We start from the raw sequence: 15,602 nt of genomic DNA, 5'->3' as shown, positions 1-15,602 counted from the left end.
GGTTTTAGGCTTTCAGCCTCCAATTATAGGGCCTTTAGCTTACTTTTTACAATGCAGATGTTTTCCTCACCATTTACAGTTCTTTCCAACTTCATCCAGCTTATCAGGAGATGGTGACCTTCTTGTCCCTAATTACTAGTTTACATGCCCACCAGTGACAGCGTCTATAAAGTCAAGATGACTGATTATTTCTTACAACTGCATGTGCACCCCAAATTTTCTGGAAATAAAAAGTTTAATTTTTAGGGACACCAGGGTGGGACAGTCAGTTAAGTGTCCAACTCTTGGTTTCGGCTTAGGTTGTGATCTGATGGCTATGAGCTCGAGCTCAGCATTGGACTCCATGCTCAGCATGGAATCTGATTAAGACTCTCTCTACCCTCCCTCCCCCTCTAAAATAATTAAATAAATATTTTAATTTTATTTTTTTTAAGATTTTGTTTACTTATTCATGAGAGACTCAGAGAGAGAGAGAGAGAGAGAGACAGAGAGGCAGAGACACAGGCAGAGGGAGAAGCAGGCTCCATGCAGGGAGCCTGACATGGGACTCTATCCCAGGTCTCCAGGATCACAGCCTGGGCTGAAGGCGGCGCTAAACCACTGAGCCACCAGGGCTGCCCAATAAAATATTTTTAAGAGTTTAATTTTTAAAAGGGTATGCAAAATACAAACCTAAATTTTGTATTGGAACTTAACAGGCATAGAATTCATCAGAATTTTAGAACATCTGCTCTTCAGAACTATTATTAAGAAAATGAAAAAGTAAGCTAAAGATGGGGAAAATATTTACAATACATATATCTCACAAAGGACTTACATAGAGTTTATAAAGACCTTTTAATGTGATAAAATACAATACAACTAAAACCACAGTGAGCTAGGACTTACCAACCTAGCATGCCTAACATTGAAAAGACTGACAATGCTAAGTGCAAGCAAAGATGTCACATATTGCTGGTGGAAATGTAAAATAGTATGACTGCTTTGGAAAACTGCATGGCAGGCACACCTAGATATTTATACAAGAGAAATTATATCATAATTCATGAAAAAACTTACATAGATTTTTTTTTGTAATAGCCCCAATATGGAAACAACTGAAATGTCCACCAACAGGTGAATGGATAAGCAAATTGGGGATATCCATATAATAGAACACTACTCAGTTATAAAAAGAACAAATTATCATACACACAAAGATATGAATGAATCTCACAAACATGGTGAGAAAGAGAAAATAGACACAAAAGACTACACAGGATAATTTCATTTATATGAAATTCTAGAAAAGGCAAAACCTAATCTATAGTGACAGAAAATAGATCACTGGTTGCCAGGGGCTGGGTGCAGGGAGGGGATTGACTGGAAGTGGTTAAGAGGGAAGTTTGAGGGGAGTGATGGAAAATTTCTGGATTTTGATGGGGTGGTAGGTGTAAGTATTTGTCTAAATCACCAAACTGTACCCTGATAATAATGTGCATTTAATTTTATGTAAATTATAACTCATTATGGTTGATTTTTGAAAGATAAAATACAAGCCTATATTATGTCTTAGATTCAATGCACATAAAAATACTCTATCAACTTGCTATTAAAGTTTCTAAATGCTCACACAGAAAAAATGTGGCTGATCTATTTGCCCAGTAACATTTCTCTTATGACAACGCGTTAGTTACAACTAGTGATATGCACATCGGGGCACCTGGGTGGTTTAGTCAGTTAAGCATCTGACTCAATTTTGTTAGGCTTAGGTCAATGATCTCAGGGTCATGAGATTGAGCCCCCTGTGGGACTCCATGCTTACCAGAGTCTGCTTCTCTCCCTCTCCCTTTCCCTTTGCCACTCTCTACATGCTCCCTCTCCCCCTCTCTCTCTCAAATAAATAAATCTAAAGAAAAAACAAATATCCCCCCCAAACCAAAGACTGATATGCACATAAATAACATCTAAGAAAAATATGTGCAGTACTGTACCATAATGAATGTGATATCTACAATAATTTAATGTTAGCCGATTTTTAATATACATGATACCACTATTTTTTTCCTGCCAGGTTAAAAGTTGTCACTGGAATCCTCTGTTTTGCACACATTACCTGGTGCTCAATACACAATGCAGATAGCACTTTCAGTAAATATTTATATATTTTTACTTAAACCATGACTAGAACCTAGCTCCCAAGATGAGAGTCAAAGAAATACAAATAGATACCAGGCTAGAAATCCATAATCATAAAAATTCACCATAAACATGCTCATATTGGGACATTGACAATATGTCAAATGTTTTACCCTTTGCAAACAAATACAGAAGGATTGTGCAAGCATGTACATTCACGTCTTCTTGGTAAGAGTGGATTGTTAGACAAATTAGACAAGTTCGACATCTTTTTTAATGTTTAAAAAATTTTTTTTAATTTTTTTACCTGATATTTTTCTAGTATGGAATATAATGCTAGAAAAAAAGTTTAATTTATGAACGTCTTGAGTTGATTTTCTCATTGAAAATCTAATAATTTTTAGCTTCTCTATTTCCTATGCTGATTTTATTTGTCAGATAAATTAAAATTGTTTCCGGAAATATTTGTTTATGTGAGTGGGTGTGAGTATTGCTACTAGTTTGTCATTGTTTCTAGGCCCTCTCACCTGGCAGAGCAAGGAAATCTATGTCCGTATACTCACCTGGGCCTATACAAATATCTATAAAGATTTCTGCATTTAACCATCAGCAACTACGTTGAACTAAACATGACTTCATACTGATGTCTCCAATTCCAGTGCATGAATCACTCAGCCTTCTCTCTTTGCTTTTCTGTAACCTCCCAATCAGGTAGAACCTGGTTCCCACCATCTACTGTATTTATTTAGGTGTTCAATTCCAGCACATGTATAGAATGTTTGTAGAATTGCTGACCACACTGCCCTGAGAAATTACTTCATCAAGCAGATAGTACACCATTTATTCTTCTTTTTGTCTTTAGTCTTACAGACTCTAACCATTTGCAAGGTTACTTAGGTCAGCAACTCCTCCCCTCACACCTGCACACAGGCCCATCTCCATCAGTGCAGTTGTTTCATATTTTGTAACAGAATTACATTTTTTGCCATATTCTGCATTCCATCCTGGGAATCCCTTATGTCCTAAGTGATTTTTTAAAAATTAACATGCAGTATTACGAAATTATTTACCCCTCTAGAAAATCCTCTGTGCCTCACCAATTCAACACTCCACTCTCCCAAATCCTTGGTTATCACTGATCACTTTATTTTCTTTATATAGAATTTTCAGAATTTCATATAAATGAAAGCAGACATATAGACTCTTGAGACTGGCTTCTTTCATTTAACAATGTACTTTTAGGATTCTTCTGGGTCTTTATGTATCTTGATATCTCATTCCTTTTTAATTTCTGAATAGTATCCCATCATCTGGATGTACCACAATTTTATCCACTTGCCTGATGAAGGACATCTTCGTTGCTTCAACTATTCTCTGTCTTTGCTTTTTTGCTCATTATTTGCAAAAAGGGTCTTAAGAGCCCAAATGGAATGGTTCCCTTCTTCTGTAGCAGCTTCCTGGACTCTCTTCCACTTGAACAATATAATCTACCAAACATCTCTAAAAAATTGGTATTCAATCTTACTTCCTCCTATATACCTCATTTAAAATAATTTCTAAAGGGTCAAGAAGACCAACTTCTGAATTTTATGAGATACAAGCACACTTTGGCATTAACATGGGACTAGTAGAGTCGTTTACATTCTAGGCACTGAGTAACTTATGCAGAAACATTTAACATTCGCCAAAAAAAAAAAAAAAAGAAGAAGAAGAAAGAAATTCCAAAAAGAAAATCTATTTTGAAATCTAAACATAGGATGTCATTTCTTAAGTCATGAAGGCCACACACATACACATGAGCACATATACATAAAGAAAACAACAAACAGTTTGTCCAGGGAAAGGAAACAGAAAGATTGAACAGAGAACAAGGGCAGGTTTCTTCATTTAATCTTCATTTGGTTTCCAGTTAAATATTGGCTGTGGTCTGGGAGATCAGTGACCATAACATTCTATTGATAGAGAGCTGTCACTAAGAGATTATTTCATTCTCAACAGCCACTAGAAGGCAGCCCATGGAGCCCTGACCCACACAAACCTATGAGCTTGAAGTCAACACATGCCTTGTCTTCCATTACTCAGCTCAAGTTTTACAACCTGGACAGTCAGCCAGACCATTCGTCATTGAAGAACTTATTTTGCCCAATAATTCTGCTTTGTGTTTCCAAACTCTAGTCTCTTTATAGCTGAAATATTTCTACTGTCTTCTACAACTGACCTTAATTTTACAGTTATGGAAATATAGGTCATGGGTTGGTATAGTCTGGTAGGGCTGCCATAACAGTACCACAGACTAGGTAACTGAAACAACAGAAACTTATTTTCTCACAACTCTGGAGGCCTTGCACTCTTTCTCATGACTGGTTTCCTTTGAGGCCTCCCTTTCCTGGCCTGTAAAATGGCTGTCTTCTCCCTGTATCATCACATGGTCTTCCGAATGTACTTGTGCTTTTCGGTGTCCTAATCTTCCCTTTTTCATAAGACAGCAGTCATATTGGATTAGAGCCTATATAAATAACCTCATTTTAACTTAATTACCTCTTTATAGATTCTGTCTCAAAATACAGTCACAGGCTAAAATACTGGGGTTTAGAATTTCTTTTTTTAAAATAATAAATTTATTTTTTATTGGTGTTCAATTTGCCACATACAGAATAACACCCAGTGCTCATCTCATCAAGTGCCTCCTTCAGTGTCTGTCACCCATTCACCCCACCCCCCACCCTCCTCCCCTTCCACCACCCCTAGTTCATTTCCCAGAGTTAGGAGTCTTCATGTTCTGTCTCCCTTTCTGATATTTCCTACCCATTTCTTCTCCCTTCCCTTCTATTCCCTTTCACTATTATTTATATTCCCCAAATGAATGAGACCATATAATGTTTGTCCTTCTCTGATTGACTCATTTCACTCAGCATAATACCCTCCAGTTCCATCTACATATGAATTTGCAGAGGACACAATTCAGCGCATGACACTGGTAGATCTCATTGTCCTGAATTGAATTTTGTTTTGTCACTTCTGCTCAGAAACCCACCCTCCCATCTGAGTAAGTCTGTAGGGGGCAGTGGGAATATCTGTGTGTGTGGACAATTACCTTTTAGCCACCCTAATTCCTGTTTTCATGGGGCTAAGACCATACATGTTTCCATAGATGTTCCCATCCATAATCCACAGTGTAACTTTTTGAAGGAGAGATGAAGAAAATAATTCACATTTACATATTGTGTTTCATTGAAAACTTATGCCTTATAAGATGGGTATTATTATCCCAGTTTTAGAAATCCAAATAATGAACTCAGAGAGTTTAATAAGGTGGTCAAGAAGTCACACAATTAATAATGAAAAAAAAAAGAGCAATTATTGATGTTGTCAGATGCTCCTCTTCAAAATCTGGCATAATCCCAAGATTTATTTTCCCCTCTGGATGTTTTGGGAGGTTCTTAAGCCTCTACTATCCATTGAAACAAAAGTCTTCTTTTTTTTTTTTTTAATTTTAGTTAACTTACAGGGCAATATTGATTTCTGGAGTAGAATTCAGTGACTCATCACTTACATACAACACCCAGTGCTCATCACAACAGCTGCCTTCTTTGATCCATATTCCTAACCATTTCCTTGACTTTTTTTTTTTTAACATTTGGATTTCCTGGTCCTGATTTCCCCTGTTTTGAGATGGCATGTGCCTTTCATTTTCCAATTTATTTCCCTACACCACTGGCCCATGGTCCTCTGGATAAATATACTAACTTCTAGGCTCTGACAAAGAAGGAGGAAAAGGGAGGGAAGGATGTCAGTGGAGAAAGACATACTTTCCCCACTTGTTCTCTGCTTTCGCCTCCTAACCCCCACTACACTACCATGGAAGCTCTGTATATTTTGATTTAAAACTAAGTCAGTTCTCATACTGGCTGCTTGTGCTACGGGTTCAGTAATCAGAAGCTCTGACCACAATCATAGCTGCTTTTCACTGCTATTTCTGAGAGCCAATCTCGTTTCCACAAAATAATGATCAGGAAGGCCATATTCCTTCTATCAGAACCTTTTCTGCAACAGAATTCATGATGCCAAAGGGAACTTGCCCTTAACAATTTGAGCCACATTAAGGACTTTAAGATTTAAAAACAAAACAAAACAAAACAACAAACAACAAAACAAAACTCACCACCACAACAAAACAGTGTTCTCTGGTCAGAAAAATGAGTTCTGATTCTTACAAATAATGTATGTAGACTCATTTGAAGTTTTAATTCTAAACACTAAAGGGAACTCTAGTAAGATAGGAGCCTTAGTCTAGCTGTGGGGGACCTAACTGACCATTCCACGCCAATCTTTTTTTTTTTTTTTTTTTGGCTTTCCAAGTCAGTTTTATTAATTTTAAGGGATAATTATCTTATCAAATAAGCCATGCTAAACATAACGTCCATAAAACGGTCAACATTCAAAAGGATTTTTCCTTAATTATATTCATGAATTTTTCTTTTTTTATATAAATTTATTTTTTATTGGTGTTCAATTTTCTAACATATAGAATAACACCCAGTGCTCATCCCATCAAGTGCCCCCCCTCAGTGCCCGTCACCCAGTCACCCCCACCCCCTGCCCACCTCCCCTTCCACCACCCCTAGTTCGTTTCCCAGAGTTAGGAGTCTCTCATGTTCTGTCTCCCTTTCTGATATTTCCCACTCATTTTTTCTCCTTTCCCCTTTATTCTCTTTCACTATTTTTTATATTCCCCAAATGAATGAGACCATATAATGCCTGACCTTTCCCAATTGACTTATTTCACTCAGCATAATACCCTCCAGTTCCATCCACGTCGAAGCAAATGGTGGGTATTTGTCATTTCTAATGGCTGAGTAATATTCCATTGTATACATAAACCACATTTTCTTTATCCATTCATCTTTCGATGGACACCGAGGCTCCTTCCACACTTTGGCTATTCCACACCAATCTTTAGATTGCATATGTTCACTTAGATTTCATGTGCTGAAATCATGTTGGTTAGGTAAACCTGAATAGCTAAGAAACTTGATCTGTTTCCATCTTCCATGGAAGGTTTGTCACTCTTTTTTGCAACAGAAAATTGGAGCATATCCATGCACTAGAGTGAACCAGCATAATGGACCTAGAATTAACCCAGATGCCTGAGTGGAACTGCCAAAGGGAATGGGTGGTGGGGGGCAACAAGTAAGGGATTCCTTCAAACTTATTTAACCAAACTCATGGGAGAGAAGCATATCCAAAAAGGAAGATGAAACTTAAATCTCTACTCAATTAACAAAGGTCATCCCACTGGCTGGTAAATGTGCTAGAATTTAATCAACTCAGATTCACATCTCTTTTGGATAGAATATTTGTGGCTAGATTCTTTCAGTCTCCATTTCTAATCCTGACTATACTCTCCCTATAAGCCTGTGACTCAACTCCTGAGTAATTTAACAAATCCACTCTTTCATTTTAAGCACATATTTCTTTGGGAAATGAGGTGGATAATTCCCTGGCGGATCTGCTTAGTCTTGACACTGTAAATGATGGGGTTCATCACAGGAGGTGCCAACAGGTAGACATTGGCCATGATAACATGGACCAGTGGAGAGGCATGCTTGGCAAATCGATGGGTCATGGATACTCCAATCATGGGGACATAAAGCACCAGAACAGCCAGAATGTGGGATAGACAGTTATTGAGAGCCCGGAGCCGCTCAGTCCAAGAGGCTGTGCCCAAGATATTTTTCAGGATGAACGTGTAGGAGAGAATGATGAGCAGAGGGTCCATGACAATAATGAGCAAAACCAGAGCAAATCCATACCAGCTGTTGACCCGGATGTCAGCACAGACCAGGCGGATCATATCCTGGTGGAGGCAATAGGAGTGAGAGAGAAGATGGGAGTGGCAGAAAGGCAGGCGCTTGAGTAGGAAAAGGGAAGGGAGAACAGCCAGGATACAGCGGCCAATGATGGCCAACCCAATCCTGCCAATGACTTCGCTGGTGAGGATGGTGTCATAATGGAGGGGGCGACAGATGGCTACATAGCGATCAAAGGACATGGCCAATAGGACTGAAGATTCCATGAAAGAGAATGTATGAATGAAAAATACCTGTGCAAAGCAAGCTTCAAAGCTGATCTTGGGAATGTTGAACCAGAGAAGCTGCATGACTGTGGGCAAGGTGGTGAGGGTGAGGCCCAGGTCAGTCAGGGCCAGCATGGAGAGAAATAGGTACATGGGCTGGTGGAGGGATGGCTCTGTGCGGATGACAGCGAGAATGGTGGTGTTCCCCACGATGGAGATGGTATAGAGGCAGCAGAAGGGGATGGAGATCCAGATGTGGAAAGCCTCAAATCCAGGGATGCCCGTGAGGATAAAGTAGAAGGGGACTTGGGTGCTGTTAGACACCTTGGACATGACCAATGAATGTACAGGGTCTTTGCTCAAAGAGAATCAGAAACATGAGAAACAGTGTTTGTCTTTATCATTTGCCCTAACCTGTATCCAAACAAAAGTTCAGAGTTATTGAATGTTAATTAAGGAAAGATTCAAGAACACCATGGTTGCTCTTCCTTGGCCTAACTCTGTAGAGATTGCTTTCATACAACTTGGATTCCTTTGATAATGCAACACATAGGAACTCATGAGCAATTCTTTATTTTATTATTTTTTTCCTGATTCTATTTTCTCACTCCCATTCAGTTCTTTTTTTTTTAATTTATTTTTTATTGGTGTTCAATTTACTAACATACAGAATAACCCCCAGTGCCCGTTCTTAGTGCCCTGGAATCTGCCTTTCATCCAAGTCATGCTACCAATACTATTTTTACAATGACTGGGGGTGAACTCCTACACACAAACATCATGGCTACTATCTGGTCCTCCTCCTTTTTATCCAGTGTCTTCTTTTGAATTTTCTTTTGACTTTTCTAACAGTATTCTCACCAGTTTCACTTTTTCTAAAGGCATAATATTCTCTTTCTCTGTTATTCACTTCATTATGCACTAAGGTCATTATTCCTCTTGGTCAGTCCTTATTTCTCATGTATCCTTTTTATTCTCATTACTTGATGTCATCAGATACCAAGGCTTTCATTTGTGAAGTATCACAATATAACTGGAATCAAAAGGAAGTATGTACAGGAGAGGAGAGAGAGGAATGTCCAAGTGAGGACAACCATGTATCTAGGTTCAGGCACTGCTCTAAGGGATTATCTGTATTAGTTCTTGCAAACCCCTAGCAAAAGCCTCCACCCCTCCTTCTTTCCCTGAGCACTCACAGAGGAGTCTTACTTGTGGTTTCTCTGGTCTGGTGGTGTCTTCTTCACTATCTGCAGCTTCTGCTTTCTGTTTGGCTGACATGATAGATCTCTTATAAGCTCCTGCAAATCTCTAGGCTGGAAGGTGGGGGAGATATGGCAGGTCCCCTCAGGATTACATGAAGAGGCATCTTGAGACCTGAGATCTCACTGGGAAGCCAGGAAGTCAGCTGTGTCCATGGGAGTCTTTGCTGCCCCTGGCACCCTCAGATAGTACAAGTCAGGACAACACACTGAAGTCCTGTTCTTAGAGCTTATTAAATATGATTTGAAACTACATGCTTATGCTTGGGAATGTATAATATCTCTAAAAATTACTTATGAGAAGCTCTCATCTATCAGTAATTTGAAACTGGGCAGAGTTATTGGAAGGAACAAGAGAGCTGCCGGTCAAAGCAATATTGTACACCACTTTCATGGAGCACACGCCCTGCAGCAAACCCCTGGGACTAGAAAGAGAACTTGTTTGTAATTATAAAATAAGTAAATGGTGAAAGCACATCAAAACTGAAATAGAAAGGAAGATTGTTCAATTATTAGTTGGCTATTTGGTGACTCACTTCGCAATTCACACAAAACTAAATTTCAAATAGATAAAGTATCAAATTAAATCACTAACAAAAGATCAAGAAAACCATATAAGAATTTACATATCTCATTGCAGGGGGCCCTAGCCTACGCAGCAATAGACAAAAATCACAAAGGGTAAGATGAGTGGATGTGAGTACCAAAAATGAAACCTTTTTCTGTAACAGAAAAGTAATGAAATTCAAAATAAACTTCTAAAAATATTTATTAAAAACATGCCATAGAAGGAATTGATATCTTAAATATAGAAAAGTTAAATGTATCAAAGTATTTAAAAAGCTAAATATTGTTAATATTTATTAATATTAGTATCACAATAGGTTAACAGGAAAGACAAAGTTCACAACAAAGTTTTGAGAAGTTCACAACAAAAGGAGAAATACAACAACCAGCAAGCACATGACAATATGCTTTACAATCAATATGTATCACAGCGAAATAATATAATTGTTGTTTTTAACCTTTCAAAAAAGCCAGAGGTCTTTTTATGACAACATGCTATGCAGATAAGGATATAACCATGCAGAAGGATTTGTGCTTTCCTGAGACACAATATGTGAAGTGAGACACAATATGACTTTAACCACCACTTTAAATCATTCTCATGCTTTGAGTAATAAAATTCACTCTGGAACAGAGTGATAAGGAAATCATTTTGAATGAGAATAAAATTTTATTCTAAAAATATGTTACTTAGTCTTATCTGTAATGACAAAAAGTAGAAAGTGAATGGTCAAAAAATATTAAGGTGTGTGTATGTGTGTGTGCGTGCGTGTATACACATATATATCATATACATATCTTGATCATTAAAATTATAAGTATATGCAACCACATTTGTTTTTTAAATATTATAGTGTATAATTTGTGTTATATAGTGAAGTAAATAGAAATGTTCTTATTGTTTGGGTCTGTGCTAAGAGCCTGTGGGTAGTTGGCACTTAACTGAGATACAGAATGCTGCCTGAAAGTGTGTGTGTGTGTGTGTGTGTGTGTGTGTGTGTGTGTGTGGCAGAGGTGGTGGTTGCAGGGTGTCACTAGCACAGGGGGTGGCAGGCAGTTAGTAAAGTTTTAGATACAATGAGTTTGAGATGATGCTGAGCCATCCTAATAGAGATGAAAATTGGGTATATGATTCTGGGAAACAAGAGAGGATTTTAACCTGTGGATATAGATTTGGACATTATATGTACATTAAAGGTAATGGATACCCATGATAATCAACAAGATAGCTAGAGAGAAATAAGAGAGGGAAAAATCAAAGGGTTCAGAGAGATTCCTGAAAATTGTGCCACTTGATAGCCATGTGTTAAAAGGAATTTCATTTACATCTTTGAGCTTAAGAAACTTAACTTTTATATTTATATAATGTTTCTTTTCCCTAGGGCTATTGTCATGATTTAATTCCATAATTTGAACCATCCAGTTATCAGTGGCTGCTTTCATACTCCATTAATAACAATAATGATAATAATAGCAACAGCGGTATGTAAGTAATGAAGAGGGACAAAGACGGATTCCATGTTGAGAGGTTTTTTGTTTGTTTGTTTGTTTAAGCCTGTTATGATTATCTCCCTTTGGAAAAAGGGAAAGTTAGGGCCATGGGATACATGTAATATATATTTTGAATACTCTTATATAGGTAACAAAAGTAGATTGTCCTCAGCAGCAGATTAATATTGCTATTTTAATGTACCTGTCCTTTGAGTCATGAATAAAGTTAAATTACATAGTAAGGAAAAGACATTTTCTAGTAGCTTACTCTTAAAAATAAGTAAGGGTGAACTATTGAATCTGACGTCACTACTTGAGAGAATATGAATCTATAGCCCTTTGATACCTGATGTGACACATTGTAAGTGAGTTGTACTCTAAGACCAGCTTCAACTTCCTGGATATGGCACAAAAACTCCACTGAACATAAGAACATTTTTTGAGACACACTTAAATAGGTGGTGGGATATTTAAGAATTTATTACAAAAAATGTATTACAGACTCTTAAAAGATTAAGAATTCCTAAAAGAATTATTAATCTATATGTAGTTTTGGGACTTGATTCTCTTTATTCCTGAATTATTGCTGTTACTGAGAACAATGTATAGAATTGTGTTTAGTGATTCAGAGGCGAGAGATGGGATGTGTAGCACAGGACATATCCTATATCTACCAGGAGGGGTAGTGGGTATTCCCAAATCCTTTATATGTCTATATACATGGGTTAATAGTTAAAAATATCATGAAATAACATATATTAAGAGCAATCTGCACACTAAACTGTGATGTTTCTTTACTTACATTGAAAACTGCTTTTCACAGTCCTGGTTTTTTATCCTCTATTGATCCTATCCTTAATGAGAATGCTCCCTGATGTTCCTTTATCAAAGATATTCCTTCAAACCTAAGTCAGTTTACAGATGTTTTATATTTAATATTCATTCAAACTAGTTTACAGAGGTATAATTATACACATTTTACAAATGAAGAAACTGTGCTTCCAAAAAGTTAAACTTTCTCAGCTCATTTATTAGTACCCAACAATATAAAAGCAAAGTTTGAGCCAGCTAAAACGAACAAACAAACAAAAACCAAGTCTAATTATAAACAACTCTCAGTTGTTTCTATACATTCATACTCCAGAGACATCTGGACACATCCAGAAATGTCCATCTTAGAGCTGCTACCTGTGTCTACCATCTTCCTTGAGTAATAGTTTCTATCTCTCTGAATCCCTAGTTCCACCATTGAGTTTAAGTGAACTCTGCTTTGGAAATTAGTTCAACAGTTTCTCAAACCCCAAGACTACATATACTTTGGCTTTTGATATTTGGTGTTAATTTTTTTTTTCAAGTAGCAATGATCTCCACAATGGTTTTCATTTTTTAATTTGACTTCCTACTTTATCAAAGTTCTTGTAAATTCTTGCAGATTAAAATCACATGAGCCCCTGTGTTTAATTAAAAGCTGACATTTGCTTTAAAAGCATGTAGATGTCATAGCTTCAATAACTATTTTTTGATAAACTTATTTTTAATTGGAGTTCAATTTGTCAACATACAGAATAACACCGTGCCCATCCCGTCAAGTGACCACCTCAGTGCCCGCCACCCAGTCACCCCCACCCCCCACCCACCTCCCCGTCCACCACCCCTAGTTCATTTCCCAGAGTTAGGAGTCTTTCATGTTCTGTCTCCCTTTCTGATATTTCCCACTTATTTTTTCTCCTTTCCCCTTTATTCCCTTTCACTATTTTTTATATTCCCCAAATGAATGAGACCATATAATGTTTGTCCTTCTCCAATTGACTTATTTCACTCAGCATAATACCCTCCAGTTCCATCCATGTTGAAGCAAATGGTGGGTATTTGTCGTCTCTAATGGCTGAGGAATATTCCATTGTATACATAGACCACATCTTCTTTATCCATTCATCTTTCGATGGACACCGAGGCTCCTTCCACAGTTTGGCTATTGTGGACATTGCTGCTAGAAACATCGGGGTGCAGGTGTCCCGGCGTTTCATTGCATTTGTATCTTTGGGGTAAATCCCCAGCAGTGCAATTGCTGGGTCATAGGGCAGATCTATTTTTAACTCTTTGAAGAACCTCCACACAGTTTTCCAGAGTGGCTGCACCAGCTCACATTCCTACCAGCAGTGCAGGAGGGTTCCCCTTTCTCTACATCCTCTCCAACATTTGTCCTTTCCTGTCTTGTTAATTTTCCCCGTTCTCACTGGTGTGAGGTGGTATCTCGTTGTGGTTTTGATTTGTATTTCCCTGATGGCAAGTGATGCAGAGCATTTTCTCATGTGCTTGTTGGCCATGTCTATGTCTTCCTCTGTGAGATTTCTGTTCATGATAACTATTTTTTGTACAGTAAGAGCATTTCAAGTTTATAAAGCAGAATCTTATGCATATTTAATGGCAGAATCACATACTTAATGGCAAAGGCATTGTTAAAGAATCAGAACAGGGATTACGTACTAAATAATATTTTTAAACACGTTTTTTCCCTCAAAGTCATATGGTTAGTAAAGAATAAAATAGGGTAAAGGACTTTAGGTTTTTAAATTTCCTGTCAAGGAATTATGATTTCTATTTATTTACATAGAAACTTCTTATGCAATAACTGCTATTTCCCCCATCTGTGTTACTTATACTTTTGATGGAGGTAGTCCCTGCTCTTGACTCCATGCTATTAAATAAAATTACTCCTATAATCCTATACTCCAATCATTAGTACACTTTCCTTTGGAAAAGTACATGGAAGATTCCCTGGCGGATTTGCTTAGTCTTGACACTGTAAATGATGGGGTTCATCACAGGAGGTGCCAACAGGTAGACATTGGCCATGATAACATGGACCAGTGGAGAGGCATGCTTGGCAAATCGATGGGTCATGGATACTCCAATCATGGGGACATAAAGCACCAGAACAGCCAGAATGTGGGATAGACAGTTATTGAGAGCCCGGAGCCGCTCAGTCCAGGAGGCTGTGCCCAAGATATTTTTCAGGATGAACGTGTAGGAGAGAATGATGAGCAGAGGGTCCATGACAATAATGAGCAAAACTAGAGCAAATCCATACCAGCTGTTGACCCGGATGTCAGCACAGACCAGGCGGATCATATCCTGGTGGAGGCAATAGGAGTGAGAGAGAAGATGGGAGTGGCAGAAAGGCAGGCGCTTGAGTAGGAAAAGGGAAGGGAGAACAGCCAGGATACAGCGGCCAATGATGGCCAACCCAATCCTGCCAATGACTTCGCTGGTGAGGATGGTGGCATAATGGAGGGGGCGGCAGATGGCTACATAGCGATCAAAGGACATGGCCAATAGGACTGAAGATTCCATGAAGGAGAATCCATGGAGGAAGAAGAATTGGGCAAAGCAAGCTTCAAAGCTGATCTTGGGAATGTTGAACCAGAGAAGCTGCATGACTGTGGGCAAGGTAGTGAGGGTGAGGCCCAGGTCAGTCAGGGCCAGCATGGAGAGAAACAGGTACATGGGCTGGTGGAGGGATGGCTCTGTGCGGATGACAGCGAGAATGGTGGTGTTCCCCACGATGGAGATGGTATAGAGGCAGCAGAAGGGGATGGAGATCCAGATGTGGAAAGCCTCAAATCCAGGGATGCCCGTGAGGATGAAGTAGAAGGGAGCTTGGGTGGTATTAGTGACCTCAGGCATGCTTTTTAAATGCAAAAACAAAATCTGTGTGTTCCACAATAAGACATTTTATCAGTGTGCTACTACCATAGAATCATTATATATTCTTTAATCTAGGACCTAAATAGGTGTCTGGAATTGCTTTTTAAAAAAATTTTTTAAAGCTTTATTTATTTACTTGAGGTAGGAAAGGCAGAGGAGGAGAGGGGATCCAAGCATACTTCCCATTGAGCATACTCCCTGGATAGGGTCCATCTCACAACCCCAAGATCATCATGACCTGAGCCAAAATTAAGAGTCCGACATTCAACTGACTGAGCCACCCAGGTACCCCTGGAATTGCTTTTCATGAAAACTTTGACCAATACACTAGTCAGAGCAGTAGGAATCAATTATGGATTATTCTGCCATAAATTTCTATTTAA

The 15,602-nt window shown here is 38.3% G+C and overlaps 2 protein-coding genes across 2 annotated transcripts; both read right to left on the bottom strand.

Annotated features, from left to right (window-relative positions):
- Positions 1–6,744: 6,744 nt before the first annotated feature.
- LOC112667900 (olfactory receptor 51Q1-like) lies at positions 6,745–8,536 on the bottom strand. The gene has a single exon (XM_025459959.3). It carries the CDS (start codon positions 8,525–8,527, stop codon positions 7,574–7,576), a length of 954 nt encoding a protein of 317 aa, XP_025315744.1. The 5' UTR covers positions 8,528–8,536; the 3' UTR covers positions 6,745–7,573.
- Positions 8,537–13,169: 4,633 nt separating this feature from the next.
- Positions 13,170–15,198, bottom strand: LOC112667899 (olfactory receptor 51Q1-like). Its single transcript, XM_025459958.3, has one exon. It carries the CDS (start codon positions 15,196–15,198, stop codon positions 14,251–14,253), a length of 948 nt encoding a protein of 315 aa, XP_025315743.1. The 3' UTR covers positions 13,170–14,250.
- Between the last annotated feature and the right edge of the window lie 404 nt (positions 15,199–15,602).

The sequence above is a fragment of the Canis lupus genome, chromosome 21, assembly GCF_003254725.2.
Source record: "Canis lupus dingo isolate Sandy chromosome 21, ASM325472v2, whole genome shotgun sequence".
In the NCBI taxonomy this organism is placed as follows: Eukaryota; Metazoa; Chordata; class Mammalia; order Carnivora; family Canidae; genus Canis; species Canis lupus.
Note: the sequence above shows the minus strand (reverse complement) of the source record. Positions and strands in the feature narration are given on the sequence as shown.

Coding starts and splice junctions, on each gene's coding strand:
- LOC112667900 (XM_025459959.3), bottom strand. CDS start 8,527: ATGTCCAAGGTGTCTAACAGCACCCAAGTCCCCTTCTACTTTATCCTC.
- LOC112667899 (XM_025459958.3), bottom strand. CDS start 15,198: ATGCCTGAGGTCACTAATACCACCCAAGCTCCCTTCTACTTCATCCTC.